The 18,849-nt window shown below is 36.4% G+C and overlaps 1 protein-coding gene across 1 annotated transcript in view; it reads left to right on the top strand.

Moving 5' to 3' along the window:
• SPEF2 (sperm flagellar 2) overlaps positions 1-16,296 on the top strand; it is an 87,233-nt gene extending 70,937 nt beyond the window's left edge. The window contains exons 30-35 of the mRNA XM_037374491.1: positions 1,794-1,976; positions 5,370-5,462; positions 6,182-6,355; positions 9,435-9,623; positions 9,746-9,872; positions 16,289-16,296. Of these exons, the coding sequence (XP_037230388.1) occupies positions 1,794-1,976; positions 5,370-5,462; positions 6,182-6,355; positions 9,435-9,623; positions 9,746-9,872; positions 16,289-16,296 (774 nt within the window). The remainder of the gene's footprint in view (positions 1-1,793; positions 1,977-5,369; positions 5,463-6,181; positions 6,356-9,434; positions 9,624-9,745; positions 9,873-16,288) is intronic.
• Positions 16,297-18,849: the final 2,553 nt, after the last annotated feature.

Below are 18,849 nucleotides of genomic sequence, written 5' to 3'. Positions count from 1 at the left end.
AAAGTCAGGAGTGTAACTATTAAGGGCATTGTCAGTTTTCCCTTAAAATTCTTTTTCTTTAGAGAAAGGTTCTGGAAGCTACTGTGCCAGAAATAAAATGCTTTTGTCAGCACTGTATTTATTTATTATTTTCAAATTCTATCAGTTCCTTTAGACACCATTGAAAATTCATTTCCAAGAGTTAAATTAAGACTGTTTATGTTCTTCGTTCCAAGACAGGAGAATAAAATCTTGAGCTGTATGACCTTAAACTTACTTATCCAAGATTTTCAGATTTAGGAACATGAAAAATTATTAGTCTTTCCAGATCTTCCATCACTGAATTGTCTGATTAATTTTACTTTCAAATGTTGCTGGTAAGTCTATGGAATGAAAAGGTTTACTTGTTTTAGCATATTTTCATTATTATTTCTGACAGTAAGCCATGATTTACATTAAGATTTTAATTGGATTTTACATGAGGGAAGCAGCTTTATTCAAATATTGTTCACACAGATGAAATGCATTAATAAACATTGTAAAGTTTCTGAGTGACGGTTTTCCACTGTTTAGTGAAAATTAGACACAGCTGTCATCATCAGTATATAAAAATCTAATCTTAGCACAGGAGATTAATTATATGTGGAAAACTATGAGTCAAACATTGTTTATTAATAGACCACATGTGCTTGTATCCCATGTTCTTTACTCTTTGAGAACTTTTAAGTGCTTGTAAGTACTATTTTAATTTTAATAACAGAATTTCCTTTCCTTAAGAGCACTGTTTTAAAATTATTCTTTTATATTTATAGTCAAAGCAAGAATTTATATGCAAAAGGAAATGCATGAAGCATGAGCTAAGGTGTATGTTCTGCAGAAGCTATTCTGAACTGAACTCACCATTTCATCATTGTGTGACTTAATAACATTTCAAATAAGTTTTCAAGGTGTAGGAAATGGTACTGTACCTGCCAGTGTTAGGGCAGATGACATCTACGGCATTACCAAATTGTCTGTCTCTGAGTTGCCCCAGACCCTTATTCTCGTAGACACGTTACCTCCTTCTTGAACTCCATCCTGGAGCAAACGGGACACTTCACAAGGAAGTCTGGGTGTGGGGCAGAACATAGCGTACAGGTACACAGCAGGGTCTCGCCACACCAGTAGTGTAGAAATAAACTGTGCCTTTATTTCCTCTATCAGATACAGCCTTTGCAATGCCGTGTCAGGAGATTTTACACGTATTCTCCTGTTTGTGTTCTCTGCCCCACTCTGCTATCCACATACAACATCGTCAGTGGTAAAAAGATACATGTGGCAAGCTGCAAAGCAGCTTTTCTACTACAACATTTTTTAACTGAAAATAATGCTGGAACAGAGAAAAGCCACTTGGTAGACAGCTGTAAGAGTAAGCAAGATAGGCCCAAGGCACAGCCCCGAGCATTTACTAGATTTTATACGCATGCTGCTAAATTGTCAGTTCAGGTCTTAGCACTCTCCCAGATGGAACTTGGTTCAGGGGTTAGTATGTACTAAGAGTTGTTATGTCATAGCACTTTACATACAGACCCCTATTTAGGGAGTCAAAGTATTTATTTAGACGGATATCAACTGCACATGCCAGTTGGCCTCAGTGACAGACAGCGGTCTGTGGACTGCTTTGGTCAGTGACACATGTCCTTTATACATCTTTGAAGTCGCACTGCAGAACCTTGTCCACCCTAACCATGAAAAAGTCCTAAGGTTACGTGGTATATAGAAAGTGTATGTTTATGTGTGCATATTTGACAATATTTATTATTTTGTTTTTATAGTTACAAAATCTGGCATCTGCATTCACAGTGAACTCAGAATTTACCGACTGGCGCAGGTTCTTGCTAGCAGCAGCGCAGCCTTGGCCAGTGCCGTCTGTGACACAGCTGCTTGAAGCACTGCGTGGCTTCCAGTCCATTGACGTAGCTGGATCAGGCTTTGTTACACAGGAATACTATATGCAGGTTATAATTTTTTCCTGAATAATATTCTTTTGTTTAACTCTCTGAAATGATTGATGTATTGTTGGGTTTATTCACATTCAGAAATCCAGTCTGAATTTTAAATGTATGGGGTTTTGGGGGTGCTTTCTAATGAAAATTGTCTTCAGGAAACTGGAGGCCTAATCTTATCCATAGTCCCACAAATCAGGCTAAATAAACTAACTCCTTACTTCCATTTCCTACTTTCCCCATAAATTAATTTCAAATTAATATCCTTCCTGTTCTAAAGAAACTCTTCTGTGAGAGCTTTGACTTTTATTAACTTGTTTGACACTATATAAAACAAAGAATTTGCTCCAAACAGAAATAAGTATTTTACTTTGGGCTCACCAGCTCTACTTTAATTAGATATTCCTAGAATGTTTCCAATAAGGAATTCTTTGCAACTGAAGATTATTTTTCAGATTTTGAATACAGGGGAAATTATAAAATTATTTGATCTATTCTTTTCTCTAAAGGTGTCTTCTATTTGAACTGTCACATAGTTTAGCAAAGGTTTTTGGGAAGCAAGTTTCATGAAAGAGTATTGAGAATACATTCTCCTTTGTTTAGCAAAATTCTGCTCATTAAATTTTCACTTCCTTTTACTTAGGATTCTTAATTATACTTAGGATGACTTTTAATGTGTACTAGCCATATATATGTATGTATACAAATATATAGGTAGATACATATCTGTGTGCATGTGTACATAAAAGTTCTACAGTTCTGTATTTTTTGGGTGATACTAAACTAATTTTCAAACTGTTTCAAATAAATTTCATAGAGCCTTTATTGCAGTGTGTTTTCCAATCACCTAGTATTAGTTTTCCTCAAAAATCAGAGGCTGTGTTCCTCCAGAGGCCTGTCAGTTTCAGAAATATTTTGATTAATTTAAAACTTCCAGGAGTGTCTGCCAACCCCTACCCACGCCAGACTTGCAAAGAAACAAATTCTGCAAAGCCATAAAACCCACATAATGTGCAGGTCTATCTGCATCTATTTTTCTATCGATGTGGTAATTTTTACTGAAGTGTGAGAATTTAAAAATAAGCTAACAGTTACAAGACATGCAGACTGTGAATGTACATTTTTAACATGGGATCCTAGTTCAAATAATAATATTAACTGAGCAATTAATTTACTTCAAGATCGGAATTGGCTCACATTCAGTAAATGATAGTAAATACACAATGGTGTACACTTGTTTGTAGACCTACCTCTTGGTAGTTCTTCCAAACTTCTGTGAAAGTGATGACTCTGAACCTACAGTCGTACAGTTCCTTAAAAACTTAAAAAGGACTAAAAAGTCTGGAGTAAACACACATATAACTCCACTACTGAAGCTCCTTTCTTGGAACAGAACAATTTGGGCAGGCACGTAACTTAGGTGCTCAAGAGGATGTTATAGGAAGCTCCAGAGACTATCCAAACCAATTCAGTTCAACAGTCTGCATTGCTCTGAAGATTTTGCTCTTTAGCTGATTCACATTGCAAATAAAAGTTGTAATGTCTGTCGCCACTATTTCATGTTTGTAAATCTGACCAAAACTTCGTTCACTTAAAAACCACACAAATCCCCTGTATACCTGCTCTATATGAGGTGCTACAGTTCATGTTACTGACAGCACTGTGGTTTGAATTTTTTGCATATTCTGTTTATGAGAAGAACAAGAACAGAATCTTGCAGGCTTGAGTAAAATTTAGTCCTTAATTGATGAGGAACATCTGACTTGGTTTTATTGAAATGTTTGTATTGAAATGCTCCTTTGGGAGCAATTTGTGGCAAATTTTATGAGGTCAATACTTGTTCCATTTCTTTCTCATTAATTTCTTTCTTGAAGAAAAAATGATTCATGTTCTGTGGAACATGGTGCACTAGAGAATGTATGAGTCAGTGTAATCCATAAAAATAAGGAAAGAACAATAGCAAAGAGTTAGTAAAATAATTATATATCATTTTTTATCATTAATATTATAATTATATCATTCAGAGCAAACCATCTGATATCTTTCTGGGAAAGATCTGAAGGATAACGTTAAACCTATTTTCTTGTTATTATTTGCTCAGTTTTCCCAGCTTACTTACATGGGGAAAAAAGCAGAAAACAATTTTTTCTTTACTAATTTATTATTTTATTTTACTGGCTTGTTTTCCTTTCTGAAAATCTCTTCAAACTTCCTGTTTTGTCCTATTTCATTGTCTTGCTTTGAAAAGAAAACACATAATAATAAAGCAATATTTTATGCAATCAAAAATGTAGTAATTCATCTGAAATGTGGAGAAGGATGTTGCTAATGAAATTTGTAACTTTGTTACAATATTTTCACTTAATACCTACAGTGAAAGGCTATGGCATCTTTCAATAACATCTGAGATTCGTGAAGATTTCCAACTATTTGAAATCTTCCATATTAGCCTATTAATGTAACACAGAATATACTGACATTTTTTTCAAATGTTATAATCTTTGAATAAAAAGGGAAACAAATTTTGTTCATGCATTCAAAATGTCATGAAACTTTTATTTTATTTTACTGTATTCACAAGAGACAATGACAAACAATAGTCATTGAGAATTGCAGGAAGAACCTTCCACAGGGAATCTGAGGTGCCCCAGCTGGCCCCTCTGTCTGTGCCTGTAGTAATAAACTGTGCAGTACTAGGGAACATCCCCAGGTAGTGGTACTCAATTGTCTATGCTGTGACGTTTCCCTAACCTGGCAAGGTTTAATAGGGGTCACTTCCAGTCAAGGGTTTCTTTCTGTAGGGGGTCTGTTCATGGCCATCCTGTTTTAGAAGGTACGATTTAGCTGGTATGTCCTGTGGATTGGGTCTAGTGTTGGAGAGTTAGTTTTGGGCATTTTTAGTTTGCAGTTGCAGGTGTAATTCTGTAGGCATTACAGAACACTTCTTGTCTGTAATGTAAGTCTTCTTGTTGGGAGCAGGCAAGCATGGGAAAAGCCATGCCTCTGTCCTTCATTATACTGAAGTGTGTGGACAGTTTCTTCCAAAAGTACAGTTAGGACAAAAGCTATGGTGTAGCAAAGGATAACCTGAAAGCAAGAAGCCAGAACACACATAGAAGCTCTGCATTATGTTCTGCTTCTTGGGCAGTGTAGGTTTACAACCACCTAGTTAATTCACACTTTCAAGAGCAGAGAGTCACTTCAACTCTATTTTCAGTAATTTCCAAAGTATGTATTACAAACAGCTACTTAAATTATTCTGATGTCATTGTATATTAATAACAAATTCAGCTTAATTTAGTCCAGTGATTAAGCTCTTACTAATCTGTCTGTTAAACAATTATAGAATGGAAAGACCACTTTATTTTAATGTGTGAAAATAAATTACTTTTTTTTTAAAATCAGGTTGGCTTATGGTTTAATGGAAATGAAGATCTAAACACAACAGAAAGTTGCATGGATTCTTTGCCTTTAGATAGGCTAAGACATCTCATAAAGGTAACTTAAAAAACATTGGTATTTTGAAGAGACTGTTCACTGTTCTGTAAGACATCTCATAAAGGTAACTTAAAAAACATTGGTATTTTGAAGAGACTGTTCACTGTTCTGACCTGAGAGGTCTCATGCAAAAGATTCTTGGGTCTCCTCTTTTTTTCCATGTTTGCTGCAATGTTTCAATGGTTTTTGAGGTCAGGTGGTGCTTCAGAATATGATTTCCATGTATAAAACCCTCAAAGTTAGCAGTAATGTAGAAAGGAATCTAGGAATTTTCCTTCAGTATTCTAAATCATAGCCTACTCAGACTTAATTATTCCTGTTCTCCGTTGAACCTCATTAATTTTGCTACACAGTAACCATCTTTGTAAAGAATGGGAGGCAAATAATCTCTGCATCTAAGCTGATGGAAATCTCCATGGAAAAGGGAGGTAATAGTGTGATCTGAATACAAGAACATGTTCTGGACTTACTTGCATGATACAAGATTTTATTAATTTCTCCTTGTTCTGTGAAAGTCCTCAGTCTAGAAAAGAAAATACTACAATTTCTGTTTCCTTGAATGACTCAGACACACTTCTGATTTACCTTGATTTGCACAACCTCAACACATTTTTAAAGATCAGCAGTTGTTATTTTATCCTTTTATATACAGTCTTTAATTTGTATTTTATTAAATCCCACTTGTAGAAATTAATTTACGTATTTTTCTTCTTTTATAGTTTTTCTTCAGTTTATTTGCTGATACCAGTAAAGATCCTGCTCTGGTCAACTATACTGAGATGCTACTTTACTTTGCCTCCCACTCTGATCCAGTTGAAGGTGTTTACAGAGCACTTAGCATTGCTACTGGAACATATATTCATAGAGAAGAAGAAGCTTCTCTTCCATGTGTGGTAAAATATTACAGTAAAATATTAAAGAACAATAGAAAAGCTTGAGAATTATATATTAGCTAGATTTCTGTATATTTTCTTATCCTGGGTAGTTCCAGTCCTTACAAGTTGTCCCACTGACTTCATGTGGGCTCTGCAAATAGTTCCACTGACTTTGGTAATAATATTCAGAAGTATTCTTCCAGAAGTCTGAAAATTTGCTTGCCAAATAATAATGAAAGTTGAAGGCATTTACTAGTAACTGGTCCTTGTATAGGTAAATGGAGGGCATTTTTTGACCTAATTTTAAAAATTAAGTCCAGCTATCCATCCCCAGGAATTAGACTGTGACTTACAGTGTTGTTATCTAAAGATGTAAAACCTGGTATTATTGCTGATCTTTCTTTTCCATTGTGTTACTTTTGGGTATCTAGAAGTATATACACCTTTGTTATTATTTTCAAGTGTTTGTGTTTACCTGTAAATCAGAAGGATTAATAATTAATAATTTGTTTCATATGAAATAAGGTTTTCAGTTGTTTTTCGAGCTATGATGAATGTATTGTCACATCAAATGATGGGCTTTTGAACACTGTTAGTATTTCTGGAGTATGCTGTTATTTTTAAAGTCTAAAAACTGCCATTAGTGCACTACATGCATCAGTTACTATTGAATTATAAGAATTTTTTTGAGACATAAAATATATATCTGTACATACCTTGGAAAGAGCTCACTCTTCTAGGTAACAAAACCTTTTCATATACTTTCACAACCACAATGACTGTAGCATTTGCCTAATACTTAAAATACAGTTGTGCTCACTGGAAACAGTATTGAAAGGGCATTATTTTACCACACAGTGTAAACCTATACATATTCATAATTACATTTTATTACTTCACATGGCAAAATGTGGTATTGTACTTCCCTGTGTCTGCTTTTATTTGTCACATCAGAGGTTTTGTCCATGTGAGAGACTGAATAAGACAATTGCCTTCTTATATTTCATAGAAAGGAGGAGAGCACAGAATGCTCCTAGTTAGATACAGTACATCTGAACTTAATTTCCCATATTTCAATGGAAAGTTCTAACCCCCCATCATGGGATATAAAGCAACACAGCCTGTTCTCCTCCGCAGTGTTTTCTGTTTTGTTTGATCTGTTTGGTTGGGACTTACAAGATTGTAAGTAACTACACTGGCATTATCACCTATGTCAATGATTCTGAAGGCTGCGAGTCACAGTGAATGGACACGTTTCCCTTCAGTCTAGAATTAACAGCATATCTCTGAGGAGCACAGTTATACCCTATGCAACCTGAGAATTTCCTCATGCTTAGTTTCCCACCTAAAGTATTGTCTCATTAAATCAGTGCTATGTCTGATGCATGTCTTACAGTGTACTATACAGACAGTTTGTGTGCCTGATTCAGCTTGGGGAGTCCCATGGAAACTTAGAAACGTCTAAGAATTAGATGCTAAATGAGCATCTTGCATGTATGGATGCTCTTTGACTTTGTAGTCATCTTTCATAAATTGGTGGTCAAAATTGCATGGCTGCTAGAACATCATTCTAATATTTCCTTTCTTCTGTAACATTGAATACAGAAAAAAGAGAACAAATAAAATCCTGTTACACTGCAGTGAATGAGTTTTCACCAGCATTTCATGTAGGATATTCCACAACCACACGGGGGCAAAAAGTAAATTATGAGTTGGTATGGTGGTATATCTGAGTCAAGTTCCATCAAATAGAAAGACAAAGATCCCTGAAGATGTCCAAAGTGGTTTTCAGCACCAAATTAAGAACCTAAACCCTTGTCTACCCGTGGCAGTTTACATGTGACCTAAATATCTCAAGTCTCACTACAGGTACTGGAAATCTAGTAAATTCTATCAGTGGAATATTCATCAGTGGGGACAGCTTATAAGTAGGCGCTTAACAGAGCAGCACCTAATTTGTCTCTTCTTTTTTTCTTGTTCTGTGCTGATAATTGTAATGACTTCTCGTTGATAGCTCCCTACAGAAATATGCCAGAAATTCTAATGATGTTGATAGCAGATCAAACATTATAGGGACTTTTGTTACTTTTACTAAATCCACAGCAAAGACCCTTTCACTCAAAATGCTTAGCTTTTAAGTCTCAATAATTTTGTTATTGGCTATGTAGAACTTATAGCTAAATACAAACCTACAGTGGGAGACAGAAAAACCTATGTGCCAGTATTTCTGTAAGTCCACTGTTGAGTGTTAAAAAGGCTGTATCAATGACTCCGCTCCTCCTGTGTTGAAAAAGGCATATATTAAGGCCTAAGACATGTAACACAAGTGCAACTTAATCTCAGCAGTCTCTCCCTCCTCCTAATGAAGAAAGAAATGGTGTGTTCAATTAAATCCTGTTGTTGTTAATGGTTAGTCTACACAGTGGCCTAATCCGGTCCAAGCATTGTTAATTTGTGTAAGGTTCTTTCTCATCATTGTGCTCACAAATCTCTAAAGCAGCTCGTTTTTTGTTTGGTTTTTTTTCCTCATTGGCCATCTCTGATAGCACTGCAGATACCTCATGGCTTGTTTATAGTAAACTTCTAATTTTTCTGCATAAAGACTTCCTTATCTTTTTCTGTGGAGTGCTGGTCAGCCTATGTTAGCTGTTAGCCAAAATAAAGTTCTTGCAGTGATTCCTTGATCTGGACTAGAAAATTCATACTGCTTTTTTCATGTGAACATCCAGAATTACCAAATTTACTACTTATACAGACACAAAGTTCTTGGTAGAGTATTGTAGTTTGTAACTATTAGGTATTTTTATGTTTTGTTGTTCTGAAGAATAGTAGTTTCTCAGTGTAATGTTGGCCATGTCCCTGGAAAAAACTGTTTATTGGTGTTCTACTAACACCAACATTATGGATATTTCTGGGCTCTCATGATCTATTCCTTCATCCTATAGTTCAGTAGGTAGTTTTGTGTGAGCTGGTGATTTTTGTTTTATAAGAACTGAAATTTGCAAGTATAACCCACTGATCCTTAATGAATATCTTACTGAAACAGATGACCTACTGATTTATCACTAAGTATTACACCTATGCTTTATTTGCTTAGGCTTTTCCTTATATCAACATAGTACCACATGAGAAAACTTTACCAGAAGGTGAAAAAGAAGTCTTGAATTACACGGGTGAAGGTATAATTTCAGTGGAAACCCTACTCAAAGTGTTTCATACTGGAGGAAGTAAAGATACAGATAGTCATAGATTTAGTTATCTGGAGAAGGAAGGCAGCTATGATAAGGTAGGCTGGTAGACTTAAAGAAGATTTATTTTGTATTAATAAATACCTGCTGCAAGCTTTGCTTTTCCCCAGATTTTTTAAACACTTAATAAATTGACCACTTCTTTTTTTTTTTCTTACAGCATTTAATCAAAATTTACAAAGAATTAGGCACCGAAGATCTGAAACCCATTCCAGCTGCACTCCTTTTGAAGCATCCTTTCATTCAAGACTTGATCAACAAGTATCAAGAATACAAGCTTCCTGTAAGTATTGCTTTCTGGGATGAAGAACTTTTTAAGTACACATATTGAAATTCTGCCAGTTTCCAGTATAGACCAGTTATACAGCATAGCAGATTGTAGAGAGATCAGTTGATTCGTTTTCCATGAAAACTTTGTCTATTGAAGACTGAACTGCCTTCTGGCCTATTTTTTCATACCTGTCATGCTGGCCTGTGGCTGCCTACAGGTTTCCTACTGCATTGTCACATGTGGCACTGCCTTTCCCCCCATCCATGGGAAGAAGCGACCTTGAATTATCTTCCCAAAAGGATCTTACTGCATGACATTATGGGATATGTGTTAGAACACATTCCATCCCAGGCCAACCAGGCTGTAGAAAAGGGCATGCAGAGGTGGTACAGGTTCAAATGTTCTTCCTGTTACCTGCACATGTGTTTAAATGTGCATTAAAACACAGAATAGAATCACAGAATCATAGAATCATTCAGGTTGGAAAAGACCAACTGTTAACCCGGCACTGCCAAGTCCACCAATAAACCACATCCCTAAGCACCACATCTACAAGTTTTTTTAAACACATCCAGGGATGATGACTCAACAAACTCCCAGGGCAGCCTGTTACAATGCTCGACCACCCTTTCGGGGAAGAAGTTTTTCATAATACCCAATCTAAACCTCCCCTGGCGTAACTTGAGGCTGTCTCCTCTTGCCCTGTCACTTGTCACCTGGGAGAAGAGACCGACCCCCCTGCCCACACCCTCCTGTCAGGCAGCTGCAGGGAGCCACAAGGTGCCCCCGAGCCTCCTCCTCTCCAGGCTGACCCCCCCCAGTTCCCCCAGCCGCTCCCCACCAGCCCTGTGCCCCAGCCCCGGCCCCAGCCCCCTGCCCGTCTCTGGACACGCTGCAGCCCCTCTACGTCCCCCTGGCAGTGAGGGGCCCAACCTGAACACAGGAGTCGAGGGGCGGCCTCGCCAGTGCCCAGTGCAGGGGGACAGCACTGCCCTGGCCCTGCTGGCCACGCTGTTCCCGGCACCAGCCAGGGTGCTGCTGGCCTCCTTGGCCACCTGGGCACACGGGGGGCTCATGCCCAGCCGGCTGCCGACCAGCCCCCCCAGGCCCTTTCCCCCCAGGCAGTTCCCAGCCCCCTGCCCCCAGCCCGCAGCGCTGCGGGGGCTGGTGTGACCCACGGGCAGGGCCCGGCACTCAGCCTGGTTGACCCTCACACAACTGGCCTGGGCCCATCGCTCCAGCCTGCCCAGACCCCCCTGCAGAGCCTCCTGCCCTCCCGCAGATCAACGCTCCCCCCAGCTGGGGGTCACCTGTGAACTCACTGAGGGGGCACTCGGTCCCCTCACCCAGATCGTTGGTAAAGATATGAAACAGGACTGGCCCCAGTACTAATTCTAAGAAGTGAAGTGCCCATCATTTGTTGTTTCACTTATAATCATTGTTAGTAAAAAACAAGATACAAGAATTAAAGGATATATTTACTCTGTCAAAGTAAGGGTTAAAATTTTATTTGCTATGGTAGGAAGAGTTACAAAAGGAAAATTTAAGACAATACAACACAACTGAAGATTATGACTATTAATGAGTATTTGTCCTGACTATCTTAATGTCTCAGCCAAGGAAAATAAACACCATGGAATGTTAGGTCATTCTTCCCTTACATTCCCCATTCTTTCTTCCAGACCCTTATTATTTAATCAAGTACTTACTGCATCTCCTAATTTGATCAGTTTTCCAATTTCACTGAATTTCTTGTAGACTAAACCATTTTTTAAACTAGCTTTCTGTTCTGTACGTGATCCATGTCAATAACTGTTCTTTACACAAACATTTCACTGACTTTGCCACGTTCAACGTAACGCAAGCTCCCCAAAAAGACCAAATGTCATGCAACCTGAAGTAACACTTAACTAGCGTTTAAACTGGGTCATGCTATATGCACATACTCTGCTATTTACAGAGAGAGGGATTTCTTTATTAAAACCTTTTCACACTAACCAGTAGCTGAATATCAAAAGCACAGTTTATATTCTTTGTTAAAATTTCTGATCTTCCTGTACCACTTTCAGGAGGAACTATGTTATATAGCTTAAAGAGTAGATTCTAGTATATGTTTGAAATGCATTAGCTACCATCAATCACCTATGTTATTTGTGACTGGTAGGGTATTTTCAGGGAAGTACAGTTATAAAAATTGTCAGTCTGTGAGAAAAGGGGTAGGTGTGAAAATATATATTATGAATCTTGGCAGTAGCTGAGGATTTCAGTGCACATGCTGTGGCCCAAAGGAATTTCCACAGCTTGTTTATCAAAGATACTTTCATATAATTGGATTTAAATAATACATTTTTCTACTTATTTGGTAGATTCGTTTGATGCCTGTAGCTCCTGACTGAACAGATAGATGATGCAGAACTTCAGTTTTCATTTGTAATACTTAGAATGTCCTCTTGCAAGGGCTTACACTGACTGTATCTCTATTTAAATAGAGTGCTCTGCGTTTTCTATATTCCTTGACTGTACTGGTAAATACAGACTGCTGTTTTATGCATGAAATCAACACTTCACAGTCTTACTTTGAAATTCTGACTAACTGGGAAAGAGCTAAGACCACAAGTTCTTACTCAGCTTGACAGCAAAGTATTATATTCACCAGCAAACAGACAGAGACCCAGTGGCCATTGTTCTATGTCAGTTAGGATTCGGGTCACAAACTTATGAACCCCAGGAACAGTTTTCCTCTGGCAATTCTATACTTGGTGAATAGGTGAATAGGTGAACTTTTTTGTTCCCAAAACATTTCCAAAGTAAGTAAAGAATATATTTAGCTTCAATTATTTTTTCAGAAATACTCCAGAGACTGTAAGAATCTCTGTAAAAATGAAATTCAACCACAGTACTGTTACTCTGAGATCTTTTACAAGATAAATATAGCAAGGTAGGGTGTGGTTTCTAAGGTTAAAATGTTTCTACTACTGCAGTCATAAACAGTGGAAAATAAACTGGTTTGCTGAAAACTATAAATGGAATATGTAGTTTAAAACATTTTACATTTGAGTTAGGGTACCTGATTCCTTTGGCCTCTTGATGAACTGTTCAATTTTAACCAATACTATCTCTGATAAAAAATATTTTCTCCAGATAAGAAGGGAATTTGTTTTATCAATTCATATACCAATGGGCTGGCAACATCCGACATGATGATGGCCTTTCTGTTAGCCTCCATACAAATGCCACCAAATGAAAAAGGTTGGCAATTCTATTACTTTTCCATTTGATCTTTTCTGTCCTGATTAGAAGTCTTTGGTCCTGACTAGAACTTTCAAGTGATTTGCTATTAGCAACACACGTTTTTCACTTATCAAATTAAAATTGTTCCTTTAAATAGTTAGACCACACCTATATGTGATTGTGTGTTTATGAATGCACTTCATTACATTCTGAATTAAACTGTCTTTAAATACATTTAATAATGAGATAATATTTTTATTACATCAACTGATTCAGAAGAAGCAAGCAATTCTGCTTTTTCCATCACATAGGTTTGTCTATTAATGTTGGTCTATTAAGGGATCTTCAGGCCTGGCATTATTTCTTGTTACAAATTTTGCCTTCCATCCTGAGGCTGTTGCAGATACAGTAATACAAAAACAGCCATACAATTTAGTAACTCTGCATTTTGATTGTCGATAAATTTCAATAAAGAGTCTGGGATATATTCTATCTCTATAACTCTTAATGCTTGCATTAATCTGTTATTCTGAGTGGACTACATTCATAATTACTCAGGATAACAAGGTAGTTTGATAGTTAGCATTCAGGGGTTTTGTATTGAAACTAGTATGCATTTGATAATGTTATGTTACATTTTTTACCCTGCTTTCAAATCCTGAATAATCCTTTTCAAAAAACTCTAGCTTTGAAGATAGGATTATCACATTGTATTTCTGTGCATCTGTGTTCTGAATATATGTAACATAGGCCCTCGCATCAAGCTTGTTCCTTCTAAATTAATTGTCATATTATTACTGCTGTTGTTGGTTTCATTAATCGTTTCAGTAGCATTACTCAGATATTCATTCAAATAGGACTTCTGCTGAGATAGGTTTTCTAATAATGTGTAGTTAACATGTCTATATGAAAAAACCCACTTCTTATATGTTGCACGATTATTAAAATACCTGTTTATATTCACAGCAGTCATTTCATATTACACAACTGAACAAGCATTCAGAACCCCATGTATCATTTAACAAAGTAAAAATGCTCTCTGTCTAGGGACACAGTTACTACAGATTATATTCAGTAAGGCTTATGAGGTGGACCATATACTTCCTAGTCAATGCTTTGGCAGAAAAAAGCACTGCTGAATCACTGTCTACTCATAGCCAGTAGTTGTAATACTTATGAAACCTGAGAAGCCTTTTTCATGTGGTGTTTTAAATATCCTAATGTGCAAGAGAAGGAAAATGTAACTCAGTGTTTAAATACCTACTTTTAAAAAAGAGACTGATGTTATGCTTCTCTTTTTCATATATTCCATTAAAAACAATCTTATGAAATACAAACATACATGAAAAATACTGCTTCTTACCTTAAAAGTGATAAAAATATCAACTAATATAGCAGAAACAGTAAGATTGCTTCATTAGACATGGTATAGTAAATCTGTAGGAGTACTACTTCTCCAGTGTTTTGAGGTTGTTTAGGTTTGATTTCCTCTGCAAAACTGGTAGTTACATAAGTAAAATCTGTCCAGATAAAATTGTTCTCATTTTTAACATTCTTAAATGCTGTTCTTACATTCTTTTTTCTGCATCAGATTATAATTTTGCAATCATACCATTCTTCCTTTTAGACTTATATTTAACATATACTTCTGTGGCATTGCTAAAGCATAAAATTTCCACTTCCCACACACATGAACACAATGACAGGATTGGATGTGTCTCTATATTTGCTCCAAGACAATAAGCAGTAGCTCTCTCAAACTTATTCTTTACAGGAACATAAACTTGTAGAACTCTTATAATAAAATTCACGTACTACCATGCCAGAAGCACTACAGTTTGCTGAGATCCTCATCTGCTTTGTGTGGTAATGATAAGTACTGATAATGAACTTGACGAAGGTTCCATTTGCTAACATTTATTTTTGTCAAACCAGAATTCAAACTCCTTTTTGTGACCTAGTGTGCTGGAAAAGGCATCCTTAAACTGAAGTATTTCTTAGAGCCAAAGATAAATGTTAGTACTACCTTCAGAAACAAAGGACTGGCAAAATTATCTTTAAACATGGTTATTCTGTATTCATGGAAATGCTCCTGATATTTTCCAAGGCACGTGAGGCATTGCTACATACAGGCTGCTTCTGCTTTTGAAAATAGGCTGTATCTTCAATATATTTGCACAAAATACATATTGGAATGTATGTTAGAATTTAAATTGATTTATTTTATAAATATTCTGTTAGTTATTCTCCTAAAGGAACATGTGTTTACTGACAATACTAGAAATTGCTGGAAAGTTAAATTGCTATTTATCTTTGTATTAAACATCCAGCACATTATTTTTTTTTAATCAAAAATTCCTTGTTCATCCTACTTACACAATGGATAGTATCGCTGAAATTGGAAATAGAGGAGATTGTGCTAATACAAAATTATTGAAAATCAACGAATCAAATATAAATATAGATATAAATATAAATTATAAATAATATAAATATAAATATATGTGTGTATATATAAAGTTATAAAAAATGCAGAACTTCACAAAAAAATAACTAAGTGCAGGTATGTATTATTCCAAATGTTAGTTACTTGTTTTCTTTTATTTCCATTTTCTTGAAGTGTTACTTAAGTTTGTCTTGAAATATAGCATATAAAAAAATAAACTTTATTGACGAATTTGTCTCTGCATGTTTTGAATAATATTTGCCAGTTTAAACAACACTTCTAATATCTCTCCTTACTGAGAAGTTTAAGCTGAAGCTGAAGATCTCTGCTTACTTTAAAAATAACATTTTAACACTGTAGTTTTTTTAAAACTGCTGAAAACAATAATGTATAGATAACATGAAAACACCATCTCAGTGATATTCCTGATACATAAGGAACTCTTTTAGCATTTGCCATGAAGAATGTTCCTTCCGCAATTGTCACTGTATGTTTATGTTTTTATTAGTGCACTGAACATACATAGTGCTTAACCTGAACCTAAACAACAGCGCCCTTCACACATCTTATGTAACGTAAGGAAAGTGTAGTTTATAGAAATATATCACCACTGAAGTTAGTTTTCCTTCATAATCTTATAGTCACTAGTTAGACAGCTCACCCCATGGAAAGACAGGTGTTATTATTGAAAGTTTTAAGGTAGATCAGGCTGCAACATGAAATGACCTTTTAATGTTTCATTTTCCTTTTTACAGGATATTAAATCTTTCTCCAAAGATCTGAACAAGGACAGTCAACTGATGGACAAAACATGCCATTTAAAGACATAAATGAATGAAAAATTGTTCTTCATGAATAATAAGAAATTTTTTTTTTACGTTTGTAAGAAATGTGTCGCGTCTCCAGTCCTCCCTTCCATGGGGAAGGATTTTTTGGTTTTTTGTTGTGAAAGCAAAATCGCATTGCAATTGCACACATTTTCTGTTACTTTAAATTGAAAGAAACACAAACAAACAACAAAAAAAAATTAAGCCTGTTTCTGAACTTAAATAGAGCTGATAGTGTGTTCATTAATAATTGGTGTAAGAATAAAATATGTCCAGTTCTTGTCAGTATGCTAAGATACCTGGTCACCTTTTTTTACTTCTATAGTTTATTAATTCATCAATTTTTCATTAATCAAATATTATAATCAATTAACTTTTAAAAACATGTTGCAATTCATAGCTAATAAAATAACTAAATGAAAACACTGTTCTCTAAGATCAGGATAAACTAGCAAAAGGACATCACATACGTGAAAATGAAGTGCTTGTTGACAGCGTATAGGATGAATTTGTGTTATCCAGCCTATTTCTAACCTTCCATTAAAGCTCAGCTCTGCTGCTACCCACTGAAATCCTTCCTCCGGAGCATCCCGGGCCGCAGCCCAGCAGTGCGGGGGGCACAGGGTGCTGCTCCCCACCACTCCCCTCACACCGCCTTGCACCGAGCGGGCCCCAGGTGAAGCAGTAAGGTGGGTGCCACACAATCTGTCCACACCAGTAGAATTTGCAGTGGGGTTCCACAGAACTGCTTTCAGTGATCAGCTGAAAGTCCTTTTTCGGTCCGCGCAGTGTATCCAAGGACACCAAATACTGCAGACACACGCGTCAGGTTTTCAGGCATGATGTTTGTCTAAAAATCTCCATGGCAGACGGTGACACCTAGAGGAGTTGCATTCTGTGGCAGATTATGCTGAAGTGGTTGTTTCTTTTTCTATACCTCCTCTGACCTTCACTGGCTTTCCTGGAAGTTGTTCTGGAATAGTTTTCATAGAAATTTCCCTGTTAATAAAATGTTTGTGTTTCCCTGCAGTTTTATTCATTTTTTCCACTGTCATGTGGCTAGTGATGCCTAACTATAAGATCATAGGAACTATTTTTTCATGGAAATTTTTATCATAAATTTTAGAACATGCTCTGTAATTAATTCCTCTGGAATTCAACATTGAGATGTCAACTAAATCTGAACTAAAGATATCCAATAAATTTAGATGTCAACTAAATCCTCAGTTTTCAGTGGTACTCATCCTTCTGATCTGCAGTTTCAAGTTTTCTGAAGACTGAACACAGCAAGTAGGTATCTGGTTATCTGAACTCAGTATACCTTCTGATTTGCAATCTGTCACCTGCACAAGATGTTAGCAAACCATGTGCATTCTACATTGTCTTACTAGCTTAGAAACATGGTAAGTAAATACTTCCAGGATGCCTACTCATAGCTGAACACTGCTCCATCATTTTGGGTTGGTTTTTTCCTGCATTTGGCAATACCCTGATAACAACGCACAAAACATTTAAAGAACCCTTTCCCTGGTTTGATCAGCAAAATACTCAAACGTATGATGCTCTCTAAGAATACAGATAGTCTCATTGAAGTCAGCTAACTCATAGGGAACCACAGACCTTTGCTCTTTGTTGAGAAGTGCTATCTGCACAGAAAACTTCTACGTTTTTAATGTATCTTTATTATTTTTAAGTCAAGTATGTATAACATAGTATAGTACTTGCATAACATCTTCTGATGTTCCTAATGAGGTTTCTAAATTACCTGCTTGAGGTATAAAATAATTATGTATCAGAAAAGCAAAAGCACCAAAGAAAAAAGAGAAACTGGCATAGTTATAGTTAGACAATGACTAGCAGACCTACCTGTAAAATATATTCTGTTCTTTGTTGCAATAAACTATTAAACATTTTGTCACATTTTTAGAATATGCTGTCAATAATGGCAGGTTTGTTTATTTGTTGATTAAAGACAGTTAGATTTTGAAAGGAAAGTGGTAGTCCAGCAGGAGCAGATCAAAGCATCTGTATGTGATATGTGAAGCTCGGAATAGAACACAGTAGGCTTATCACTTCAGGCAAATAATGTTGTGTCTCTTCACTCTACATATTTTGTGCTAACCACACCGGCACATCGTAGCTAAGTACTATCTTAGAAACATATGTAACTTTGTTGTGCCCCCGCAAACCATGGTAAAACCTCAACATCCTCGTTTTACTTATGACAACAGACTTCATGATGCACACAAATTAATCTGCTTTGCTACCTGAATCATTTCTTCACATAGCACATACAACTTTGTCAAAATGTCATCCCCAATATTCTCGAAACATCAGTATTGGTAGTTATTCAATAGACTTGGGGTTCCCGGCCTAACGTTGGGGCCCAGACATGAAAGACGTCCTTGTATTTATGAAGGGGGAATACTGAACAGATTTGCACTCATATTTGCCAGTGGAGTTACAGTAGTATCATGTTCAGTTTTTGT

Source organism: Falco rusticolus, chromosome Z (assembly GCF_015220075.1).
Source record: "Falco rusticolus isolate bFalRus1 chromosome Z, bFalRus1.pri, whole genome shotgun sequence".
In the NCBI taxonomy this organism is placed as follows: domain Eukaryota; kingdom Metazoa; phylum Chordata; class Aves; order Falconiformes; family Falconidae; genus Falco; species Falco rusticolus.
Note: the sequence above shows the minus strand (reverse complement) of the source record. Positions and strands in the feature narration are given on the sequence as shown.